The following is a 12,556-nucleotide window of genomic DNA, read 5'->3' on the forward strand; positions in this document are numbered from 1 at the left end:
ATCTTCAGGTCTTATTTCTTATTTTTGTTTATATGTTTACTTAAAATTGTAAGTAGGATACAGATATTTCCAGTTGAATTATTCTATGCCATACAAGTTCTAAAAATTGAAAACTGTTGAAAACAAGATCAGTGGCTTTGCATTTTGAAAAAAACATACTTTAAAATCTGATCCGTTTTCTTCGTGATTTCTTTTCTATAGACTAATAGTGTAATGATATAGGTAAGGGAGCTAAGAATAGTCGAGTGGTGCCTTTTCTGCATGTTTTCCTAGCTTGTAGGATACTTTCTTTTTTCCTCTCTAAACTTTAATTAAACAACTTAAGCTTCATTAGAATAAAACATTTGTCTCTTAGTCATGTGGTATCTACAAGTGAAACGGAGTTTTTCTCCCCAGTTCTATAGAGATATCTATGCCTGCATTTTATTTTTGCTTCTATTTGGTATACTTCCCTTTGGTGTTATGAACCTAGAGAGTCTAATTAATATGGTCGTGTTTCTCATGCAGGCTATACTTTGGCTCCCAGTGGTACTGTGGATAATTTTTCAGATTCTGGTCACAGTGAAATTTCTTCACGATCCAGTATTGTCAGCAATTCGTCTTTTGACTCAGTGCCAGTCTCACTGCACGATGAGAGGCGCCAGAGGCATTCTGTCAGCATCGTGGAAACAAACCTAGGGGTGGGCAGGATGGAGAGGCGGACCATGATGGAACCTGATCAATATAGCTTGGGGTAGGTGGCTTTTCTTAGTGTTCTTTTGAATTTATCCTTCCATCTCTCTTTTGGTAATGAGTCTTTTCTCCCAGATGTTTATTTTTATTTATTTTACATAATGCCTAAGAATTTTTCTCCCATCCCAGTTCTGATTTTTCACAATTTCTACACTAAGTATCATGTTATTTTTGTTAAGCAGACTGCTTTTTTAGTTAAGTTTTTTCTTCAGTGGAACACAATTGTTCTGTTTTAAAGGCAGAGGGTGACTGTAGGATCCATCCTGAAATAATCAAATTATATTGAGCCATCCTTATTGTTGTTGGAAATTTTTTTTTTTTTTTTTTTAATGTCACGTTGCATTCTTTTCCCCCATGCCTGTTTTATAGTAATGACAAACTCAGAAGGCTAGACGTGGCAGAACTGGCCACTATAAGGCAATTCAGTGCTACTTTTATCCTGTTTCTGGGATAAAAGCAAGCTACCTTTCTAGGAAAAAGGGTGTTTTGGTTTTATCATAGTTGAATTAGTTATCAATCTTGGTTTGTTTTTTTTTTCTTTTCCATTTCTTTTAACCACTTAGGTCCTATGCACCAATGTCTGAGGGTCGAGGCTTATATGCTACAGCTACAGTGATTTCTTCTCCAAGCACAGAGGAACTTTCCCAGGATCAGGGGGATCGTGCGTCACTTGATGCTGCTGACAGTGGCCGTGGGAGCTGGACGTCATGCTCAAGTGGCTCCCATGATAATATACAGACAATCCAGCACCAGAGAAGCTGGGAGACTCTTCCATTTGGGCACACTCACTTTGATTATTCAGGGGATCCTGCAGGTTTATGGGCATCAAGCAGCCATATGGACCAAATCATGTTTTCTGATCATAGCACAAAGTATAACCGGCAAAATCAAAGTAGAGAGAGCCTTGAACAAGCCCAGTCCCGAGCAAGCTGGGCGTCTTCCACAGGTTACTGGGGAGAAGACTCAGAAGGTGACACAGGCACAATAAAGCGGAGGGGTGGAAAGGACGTTTCCATTGAAGCCGAAAGCAGTAGCATAACATCTGTGACCACAGAAGAAACCAAGTCAGTCCCCATGCCTGCCCACATAGCTGTGGCATCAAGTACTACAAAGGGGCTCATTGGTAAGTTTTAAAATTGGGGGACTTTGTCATGTCTGGATCATGTCTTTAATGTAACTTATTACAATAGTAAAATTATGTGTTTGTTGGTTCTTTTCCTCATTTTCTCCATTGTACTTCCAAAGTGGTGGTGTGTTAAGGTCTTTGAAATCAATAGTGGTTAAGAGCTCAGGTTTTGTGGTCAGGTACATACAGATATATTCCTACATAACAAAACATTCAGTAAATCTTAGCTATTAGGATCAGTAGATTGTCATTGTGGATATGATCTAGTCTAATTTTTTTCCCTTAACCTAAAAATCAGGATAGATTCCTATTATTCATAGAGGAGAAATTTTTCTTTAATTGAAACTCTTTTATATCTTTTATTCTTCTATTTTGTTCCCTTGATTGTGTTTAGAACTATACACTTTGTATATTTAAAAGTCTCCCATTGATTTTTATTCTGCACACACATCGATTCTTGATAAGCAATTATTTGTGCACAATGCAGAAGGAGGGAGAGGTGCTAATAGTACAGTGACTAAGAGCACGGGCTTTGGAGTCAGGCGGACTGGGGATTGAATCCTTGTTTTGCCACTTTATTAGTTTTGTGACATTGGGGAAAATACAAAGCAGTGCCTGTTTCCTCATCTATAAAATGAGCTTAATAATTTCTACTTAATAGAGTTAGTGGGAGGATTCAAGGAAATTTATGCAAAGTATTTAGAACAGTGCCCAGATAGTAGATTCATTAAGTACATGAAAGCTATTGGTGCTGCTGTTTCTGTTAGAAGAGGCTGTCATGCTCCCTCAGCCCTGTTGAGATGTATTTTCTATGGCACAATTAACATCTATATAGATGAAGTGTAGAAACAGATTATTGGTTGTAGAGTGAGAAATTCTGGAGTATAATCATTACAGACATTACTTTTATTAGTAGGAAAATTGTAGTTATTTAGCCATGTAAATAGTCATGGGTAGATTTCAAGTTTAATATCCTTTTACAATGAATAAGGAGAAAACAGTAAATATTCTTAGGTTGGACTTTTTCAAGTGCTTACAACTAATACTCGGAATTTGTATTGCAAAGGAAGGAAGAATGATTTTTAGTTCCTAACAGTTGAGTTTAAAAAGTTCAAGAAAATAAAACTTTAGTTTTACTTGCCTATACAGTAGGTTTCATATTCTAGGTCATGAGCATCAATAAAGGGATTTTAAGAAAAATTGACACCTTATAGTAATAGTTTTAGAGTTTTTAAATTGGTATCCTTTGTGTGACTTTTCCAAATTTATTTTAATTCACTGTTTCCGTAAGTGAAGTCCTAAGACCCAAGAGTGATGTGGAATTGCTTCTCTGCCTGGTAAAGATAAATGCCCAGAAAAAGGGCAGATCCGGCAGGCAGAGAGGAAAAAGGAAACTTGTACCAAGCGCAAACAGGTTCCAGGCATAGTGCTGTGTACTTAGGTTCTTCCTGTGCTTCAGTCTTTCCAATAAGTCCAGGGGTTAGGTTTTAATCTTGCTACTATTTTATAGTTACAAACTGTTTTAAACAGACAAGCAGCCCATTTAAAGATGAAAGTACTTAGATGCACTAGCAGCTTTTCTCACCAACTGTTTCACCACACAGTGATAACCATTGTGAAATTTGGTTTAATTAACATGCATTCCCTGGCCTGCCTCACACGGCACCTCTGACCCATACCACACAAATTCACATTTGCTGCTACACTGTGGATGCTGTTTTAATAATTATTTTTATATTTTTAATTAAACTTTTGTGGCATGAACTACTTTTTAATGCTGGTGCATTGTTTCTACTCTAGCACGAAAGGAGGGCAGGTATCGAGAGCCCCCGCCCACCCCTCCCGGCTACATTGGAATTCCCATTACTGACTTTCCAGAAGGGCACTCCCATCCAGCCAGGAAACCTCCGGACTACAACGTGGCCCTTCAGAGATCGCGGATGGTCGCGCGATCCTCCGACACAGCTGGGCCTTCATCTGTACAGCAGCCACATGGGCATCCCACCAGCAGCAGGCCTGTGAACAAACCTCAGTGGCATAAGCCGAACGAGTCCGACCCGCGCCTCGCCCCCTATCAGTCCCAAGGGTTTTCCACCGAGGAGGATGGTATATACACATAAATATTCCTAAAACCTCCAAGTTAGATGTGTTCACTTATGCTACTTCCCAAGGCATTTCTGTTTTCTTAACACTGCAGTCAGCTATGTCTAACCATACACCACACAAAGAACACTATATTCAGAGTTCCAAATTTAGGGTTACGGCTGTTGACTGCTCTGTGTGTGTGTGTGTGTGTGTGTGTGTGTGTGTGTGTGTGTGTGTGTCCCTAAATGGCTTTTAAAATGCCAAAGATTATGGAGGGAGTCACTTAAAATACAGTGTGTATATAACTGGATTTCTTTTCTAATTCTCACTAAAATTTGACGGCTTTCTGTGTGTCTGTGTGTTTCCCTAAATGGCTTCAAAAATGCCAAAGATTATGGAGGGAGTCACTTAAAATATAGTGTTTATATGACTTGATTTCTTTTCTAATTCTCACTAAAATTGAAGTACTTCTGTGACCCTATTTTGAGAAAAAGAATAAGGCAGGTGCGATGGCTTACACCTATAATCCCAGCACTTTGGGAGGCCGAGGCAGGCAGATCACTTGAGCTCAGGAATTTGAGACTAGCCTGGCCAAAATAGTGAAACCCTGTTTCTACTGAAAATACAAAAATTAGCCAGGTGTGGTGGCAGGCACCTGTAATCCCAGCTACTCGGGAGGCTGAGGCAGGAGAATCACTTGAGCCCGGGAGGCAGAGGTTGCAGCGAGCCAACAACATGTCACTGCACTCCAGCCTGGGCGACAGAGGGAGACTCTGTCTCAAAAAAAGAAAATAAAAATCTCACAAGTTTGTGCTGTTGTCAAGAATTTTAGAAGCATCTAGGACTCTCAAAGGTGGATGGTTAAAGTTTTCTGTGGAAACTTTGTATTTGCACTTTTAATGAATTGGGACTCATTTGGAAATGAAAGTCTGATAAAGAAAGATACACTGTCAGCCAGCCCGGTGGCTCATGCCTGTAATCCCAGTGCTTTGGGAGGCTGAGGTGGGAGGATTGCTTGAGGCCAGGAGTTTGAGACAAGCCTGGGCAACAAGTGAGACCTGTCTCCATAAAAATATTTTTCAAATGACCCAGGTGTGGTGGCATGTGCCCATAGTCCTAGCTACTATGGAGGCTGAAGTGGAAGGATCACTTGAGCCTCGGAGTTCAGGACTGCAGTGACCCACGATTGTGCCACTGCACCGTAGCCTAGGTAGCAGAGCAAGACCCTGTCTCTAAAAGAGAGAAGGGGAGGGAGAAAGGGAAGGAACGAAGGAACCCACATTGTCTGTAACTCTTTGTGCATTCTTTCTACAAACCTATCTGACCATGCTGAATTGAGAATGAGGAAGGAGATTATGTCTTCCCATCCTCTTTAAAGTTTTCAGTTTAACATGTTTGATTACACAATCATAGATAAAAGCAACACATGACCGGGAGATTGGGAGGCTGAGGCGGGAGAATCACTTGAGCCCGGGAGGCGGAGGTTGCAGTGAGCCAAGAACACTGCACTGTGGATGGCAAATCCACACCCTGTCTCAAAAAAATTAAATAAATAGAAAAACATTACAAATGAAAATTACTTAAAATCCTGCCACTTGCAGACAGCCATTATTAAAATGTGGTTACATATCCTAGACTTTTTGTGTGTATCTGATCTTATATTATTTTTTTAAAATGACACATGCTGTTTTACAACTTTTTAAAATGAATTTATTTACTTTCTGAACAAAAATATATAATGCATATCTTTTTAATGTTGTGTGTGTGTATATATGTAAAGATATGTATTGCATACATTTTAACCTTTTTATTGTTGTTCATCATTGCTTAGGAGAAAAGACAAGGATTCTAAGTGAGCTCTACTAAAAAGAGTATGATTTTTTTTTTTTTTTTTTTCTTTTTTGAGGCAGAGTCTTCACTCTGTCGCCCAGGCTGGAGTGCAGTGGCGCCATCTCAGCTCACTGCAAGCTCCGCCTCCCGGGTTCGCGCCATTCTCCTGCCTCAGCCTCCCGAGTAGCTGGGACTACAGGCACCCGCCACCGCGTCCGGCTAATTTTTTGTATTTTAGTAGAGACAGGGATTCACCGTGTTAGCCAGGATGGTCTCGATCTCCTGACCTCGTGATCCGCCCGCCTCGGCCTCCCAAAGTGCAGGGATTACAGGTGTGAGCCACCGCGCCCGGCCGAATATGATATTTTTATTTAGCACATCAGTGAATATATTCTCTATAGCACAAGAAATTACTTGCTTGCTCATTTATTTCTTTTTCTTCCCTGCTGTATTTGCAGAAGATGAACAAGTTTCTGCTGTTTGAGGCACAGGCTTTTCTGGATCCAGAGCGAGCCACCTGAAGGGAGAGCACAGGAAGATGTCCCAAGCATTGGAGCCTTGGAACTCAACATTCTGAGGATGGTGGACCAGTTTGCCTCCTTCCCTGCCTTAAAAGCAGCATGGGGCTTCTTCTCCCCTTCTTCCTTTCCCCTTTGCATGTGAAATACTGTGAAGAAATTGCCCTGGCACTTTTCAGACTTTGTTGCTTGAAATGCACAGTGCAGCAATCTTCGAGCTCCCACTGTTGCTGCCTGCCACATCACACAGTATCATTCCAAATTCCAAGATCATCCCAACAAGATGATTCACTCTGGCTGCACTTCTCAATGCCTGGAAGGATTTTTTTTAATCTTCCTTTTAGATTTCAATCCAGTCCTAGCACTTGATCTCATTGGGATAATGAGAAAAGCTAGCCATTGAACTACTTGGGGCCTTTAACTCACCAAGGAAGACAAAGAAAAACAATGAAATCCTTTGAGTATAGTGCTTGTCCACTTGTTTACAATGTCCTCCTTTAAAAAAAAAAAAAATGAATTTAGAGATTTTGTTCAGAGAGTAAATGTATATCCATTTAATGATTACAGTATTATTTTAAACCTTAAGTAGGGTTGCCAGCCTGGTTTCTGAAAAACCAAATATGCCGGACAGGGTGTGGCCACACCAAGAAGACGGGAAAACCTGGCTTGTGACCCTGGCTTCCCATGTCCTTCTGGTCTCACCCGCGAAGTGCCCTATCCTGGAAGTATGAAATGTTAGCCAATTAATACCAAGACACCTCATCTGCTCCTTCCCCAGTGGATGGGGTTCTTCTGTAAAACTGTTTGCACATGGCCAGGGGAGGGAACTAGGACCCTTGTGTCTTGTCTGAGCCTTATGGAGGCAGGACGGTGTCATTGGCGGATGTGTCCTGCTCCATTGAGATGGATGGCAAACCCCATTTTTAAGTTATATTTCTTTGATTTTTGTTAATTTAGAGGTTTAGGTTTTGTTTTTCTTTTTTTTTTTTTTTTTTTTTGAGAGAAACATTTATAACTGGATAGCATTGCAGTGAAAGCAGCTTGGGATGTTGGAGCTAATGCCAGCTGTTTATACTGCTCTTTCAAGACAGCCTCCCTTTATTGAATTGGCATTAGGGAATAAACAAGCCTTTAAATGTGATAAAAGATCAAAAACCTGGTTAGATATGCCAGCCTTTGCAAGGCAGGTTAGTCACCAAAGACTAACCTCCCAGTGGCTTTATGGACGCTGCATATAGAGAAGGCCTAAGTGTAGCAACCATCTGCTCACAGCTGCTATTAACCCTTTAATGACTGAAATGACCCCTCCACTCTATTTTTGTGTTGTTTTTGCACAGACTCCGGAAAAGTGAAGGCTGCCAATCTGAGTAGTACTCAAATGTGAGGAACTGCTGGTCTTGGATTTTTTTTCCATTAAATTCAGCTGATCATATTGATCAGTAGATAAACGTAAATAGCTTCAAATTTTAAAAGTGGAATTGCAGTGTTTTTTCACTGTATCAAAAAATGTCAGTGCTTTATTTAATAATTCTCTTCTGTATCATGGCATTTGTCTACTTATATATTACATTGTCAATTATGCATTTGTAATTTTACATGTAATATGCATTATTTGCCAGTTTTATTATATAGGCTATGGACCTCATGTGCATATAGAAAGACAGAAATCTAGCTCTACCACAAGTTGCACAAATGTTATCTAAGCATTAAGTAATTGTAGAACATAGGACTGCTAATCTCAGTTCGCTCTGTGATGTCAAGTGCAGAATGTACAATTAACTGGTGATTTCCTCATACTTTTGATACTACTTGTACCTGTATGTCTTTTAGAAAGACATTGGTGGAGTCTGTATCCCTTTTGTATTTTTAATACAATAATTGTACATATTGGTTATATTTTTGTTGAAGATGGTAGAAATGTACTATGTTTATGCTTCTACATCCAGTTTGTACAAGCTGGAAAATAAATAAATATAACGTAAAGCCTTGCCTATATACTTAATGAATCATGCATGCTTTTTATTATTAAACTGGAATAGAAGCCTTTAGTCTCCTGCAGAAGCAAGTCCTTTGGCTGAAGAGATTTAGCCTCTGGGTTATTGGAAACTGCCCAATAGCCTATTTATTTTAGGCAGATCTCTGTTGATCCAAAGCAATTAATATCATTAATGTTAGCACCAACCAAACCACGTTCAGAATTCAGTGTTTCTTGAAGATGCTGTCACAATATATTTGCATAACATTTGTCTCTTCTCAACCGTTTCCAACAGTAATCTTTATGGTACATAATATTTTGGTTCCCGGTATACATACTGAGAGACAGGACCTCAGAGAACTTAAACTGACATTCAAGGTCACGATCATTAAGTGAAGAGTACAATTTAGCTAGTGATTCTGGACTTCTAACTAGTACACAATATTGATATGAGTGCTGATGTCTCGTGTCTGAATAATACTTTATCAGAAGGGCACTTAATTTTAAAAGGTAAAAACCAGTTAAGTAGTAGCCTGCTTAAGCACATTTTTAAATGAGTGACTCATTTCTTTTCCTCAAGCAGGCATAACTAAAAGTATTATCCATCAGCCACTGAGAAGTCTCAGAAGTCGGAGTAGAAGCAACCGGAAGCCAAGGCACCAAACACAGGAAAATGCGAGGGAGTCTGAAGCGGAGCGGGAAGAAGGTCCCTCCAGAAGCTTAACAGGAAAATGGCCAGGGCCAGGCTTCAAGGTCTTTCCAAGGCATTTGTGCCAGCTGTGTCACTGAGTAAATTTTGAAAACCTGGACACCAAAAGAGTCGGGCAATTTATTTATTTACCATTCTAGTAGCTTCAACCACACCTTTTAAAAAATGAAGAACCTGCGTGTTTGTGTATGTTGTTACATGCTCACCTATGTTGTCTTTTCACTCTAAACCCATTCCTCAGGGACTTTCCTAAACTGTCACTCAGAAAGCTTAATTTTCTTAAGCTTTAAAAAAAAAATACTAAGAATCTGATGTTTTGGAAAATAACTTCTTTATCATCACTATTTGTGTTCTTCTAAAAATATGAGACAGTGACAAATAGGCCATGGTTTGTTATCCTTTTAGGTTTTATTAGACTTACGTTTTAGGATACCTCTGTGTAGCACAAGACTGGTCTCCACTTAAGGGTATCAAGAAATAAGTATTTGCCAAGTGTAACAGTTTGCAGGGACAGAGGTTAATCTATGTTATGTTAATAATAGAACTTTGCCAAGTTTTAGGGATATTGTAGAAGGTTTTGGTGAAGGTCTGATGCTCTCCACCCTAATCAAAGAGGCCACACAGACCTGGATCTGTGTTTTCGTACATACAGGTTGAAGTCCTCAGAATGTTTTTCTCAGCTTCAATCCATTTCTCTGCTTTGGGAGGTGTAGATTTTATGCTCATCTATGATTTAATGTCTTTTACCTTTAGTTCACTGATTATATCCCAAAATATTTTTGAATAATGCAAGCTTCTGAGGATGCATGTATCAACACGCCTTTTGGTCTCTGCTTCTCAACGCCAGTGCACTACCGTCTCATACCAAAGAAAAAGGAAACTCTTGAGTGCTTTATCCCATGATACCAGCATTCTTTAAAAAAAAAAAAAAAAAAAAAAAAACCAGCCTGGCTAATACGGTGAAACCCCGTCTCTACTAAAAAATACAAAAAACTAGCCGGGCGAGGTGGCGGGCGCCTGTAGTCCCAGCTACTCGGGAGGCTGAGGCAGGAGAATGGCGTAGACCCGGGAGGCGGAGCTTGCAGTGAGCTGAGATGCGGCCACTGCACTCCAGCCTGGGCGACAGAGCGAGACTCCGTCTCAAAAAAAAAAAAAAAAAACTTGCCTAGAGAATAAAGGTAATGCAGCAACTGAGGGGTCAAGTTGTTGATTGCAGAGGTAAGTGATTTTATGAAGATTCACTAAGGGTGTAATATCAGCAGAGGTTGTTGAAAGGGGTAATAAGATGGAAATGTGTAAGGCAAACTGCAGCTGAGGCCAACATGACACTTTCAAGAAAGATTTCAAAGTGAATGAGAATTTACCTATTTGAGAGTAAGACAACAATATTGACTGGAACTGAAAAATAATTCACGAATTGCATTTTTTGAGACAGAGTCTCACTCTGTTATCCAGGCTGGAGTGCAGTGGTGCAATCTCAGCTCCACTTCCTGGGTTCAAGCGATTATCCTGCCTCATCCTACCAAGTAGCTGGGACTACAGGCGTGCGCCACCACACCCAGCTAATTTTTGTATTTTTAGTAGAGACAGGGTTTCACCATGTTGGCCAGGCTGGTCTTGAACTCCTGACCTCAAGTGATCCACCCGCCTTGGCCTCCCAAAGAGCGGGATTACAAGCGTAAGCCACCGTGCGTGGCCTGAGTTGCATTTTTTTAAAGATTTACATTTTAGCCAAGTACAAGGCAAGCTAGTTTCTATTATGCCATAGCTATATACCAGAAAAATTTATAGAGGCAATCACAACATTCCATGCAAGGTTAAGAAATGCCAGAAAAGGCTTTATTTCATGGGCAATCAAGATTGTAACAATTCTTATGGGAAAAAATGTCTAAGCCTAGAATAAAATATCTGAAATAAATTGAGTCAAATGACCAGTTTTATAAAGAATGAAAGTGAAATAAATTTAGTTCAGAGTGTTCAACACCTCAAAAATAAAAGCTAGTTTAATAGAATTTAAGAAACTTTTGGCCAGGGACAGCGGGTCATACCTGTAATCTCAGCATTGTGGGAGGCTGAGGCAAGAGGATTGCTTGATGCCAGGAATTCAAGAACCAGCCCAGGCAACAAAGAAAGACCCTATCTCTACAAAAAGTAAAAAATATAGCCAGTTGTAAGGGTGTGCACCTGTAGTCCTAGCTACTCAGGAGGCTACAGTAGGAGGATGACTGAAGCCCAGGAGTTAAAGGCTGCAGTGATCTATGATCATGCCACTGCACTCCAGCCTGGGTGACAGGGCAAGACTCTTGTCTCAGAAAAGGAACATTTTAATAATAATATTGTATGACCTTGCCAAATGCATTGTGGTCAGATGGGGACCAATGAAGTAATAGTATCTCAGAATACGTGAGGTTTTCTTTAATTTATATAGATTGAAACTTTTTTTTCACCAAATGGGACTATAAAATTGGTTTTAGGATCAGGTGAGTGTCACATTTGGTATTAAGATGAAAATATGTATATGTACAATGCTTCTAGATACAGTTTAGTGAGCTAATTTACTGTGGTCCAAGCACTTTTCTAGATGCTAGATATTTACAGATTTTATTAAAGTGAACCAAGGCACCTTCAAGTTATACTTTCTTATTTTAGAGAAGCGTCTCAGGCCCTACATGGAAAAACCTGCAGAGTGATCCCTCCGTTCTTGATCACAGCTGGATTGAAGGAGGTGCCTGATCCAAGAGTTGCCAATGTAGGCTCACCAGCAGTCTAGTCTGTAAGAGGGTCCTGGAATGAGCGCCGTGACCAGCCAACAACTAACAACCTTATCACATTCTCTTTGGGGAATCCCTATGAAAGGGCAAAAACAAAACAAAAGATGCACCAAAGAAGTGAGTATGCAGAAACTACTAAGAGAAGCAATGAGGATGCAGAAATCGTAAACAAGAAGGAGCCCATGAGGTCAAGAAAGCAATTCATCAAAGGCAGGAATCCTGTTAAAAACTTAGACACTTCTTATGGAACAACCAAATGATCCGTCATCGCACCTGAATAAAATGTCCAGTCTTAGAACAACTCCCTGAAGCTTGGCTCTGAAATGTTCTTGTTCTTCATGAGGCCAGGATGGAGAGCTATTTTTTCTGTATCCTCTCTAAATAACCACTCTGTTCTCAGCATCTAGAAACAGTGCCTGGGATAATGCCAAGGTGTTTAATAAATGAATATATCAAACAACCTAAAAGACAGTTACACAGGTAAATTGGAGACTCAAAAATCAGACAAAATGCATGTGTGACGAGGCATCTATAACTGCTCAGACTGGTGAATATTCAGAAGTGAAATAAATGATTTGTAACAAGGCTAGCAAGGGTTTCAGATTAATCAAAAGGAGCAAAGGATAAAAGACTGTTGAAAGAGTTCAGTTTGGTGTGACTACAGAAGTTCAGTGGAGTGAAAGGTCAATGAAGACTGAAGTGTCCATAAGAAGAGACGAGACTTCAGCTATAGCTTCAAGTATCATTTGAAGATGTGAACGAAAGCAAGAGGCAGGGCTATTGGCATGGCTGTGGGACACTGGAGTCATG

The 12,556-nt window shown here is 40.0% G+C and overlaps 1 protein-coding gene across 25 annotated transcripts in view; it reads left to right on the forward strand.

The window, feature by feature from the left end:
• The window catches only part of RAPGEF2 (Rap guanine nucleotide exchange factor 2), a 260,818-nt gene extending 252,544 nt beyond the window's left edge, over positions 1–8,274 (forward strand). For all 25 annotated transcript variants that reach the window (XM_015450980.3, XM_005556195.4, XM_005556193.5 and 22 more), the window contains 4 exons: positions 508–733; positions 1,296–1,855; positions 3,659–3,964; positions 6,232–8,274. In XM_015450980.3, the coding sequence (XP_015306466.1) occupies positions 508–733; positions 1,296–1,855; positions 3,659–3,964; positions 6,232–6,257 (1,118 nt within the window). In that variant the 3' untranslated portion in view covers positions 6,258–8,274. The remainder of the gene's footprint in view (positions 1–507; positions 734–1,295; positions 1,856–3,658; positions 3,965–6,231) is intronic.
• The last annotated feature ends 4,282 nt before the right edge of the window (positions 8,275–12,556 follow it).

This window comes from Macaca fascicularis, chromosome 5 (assembly GCF_037993035.2).
Source record: "Macaca fascicularis isolate 582-1 chromosome 5, T2T-MFA8v1.1".
In the NCBI taxonomy this organism is placed as follows: domain Eukaryota; kingdom Metazoa; phylum Chordata; class Mammalia; order Primates; family Cercopithecidae; genus Macaca; species Macaca fascicularis.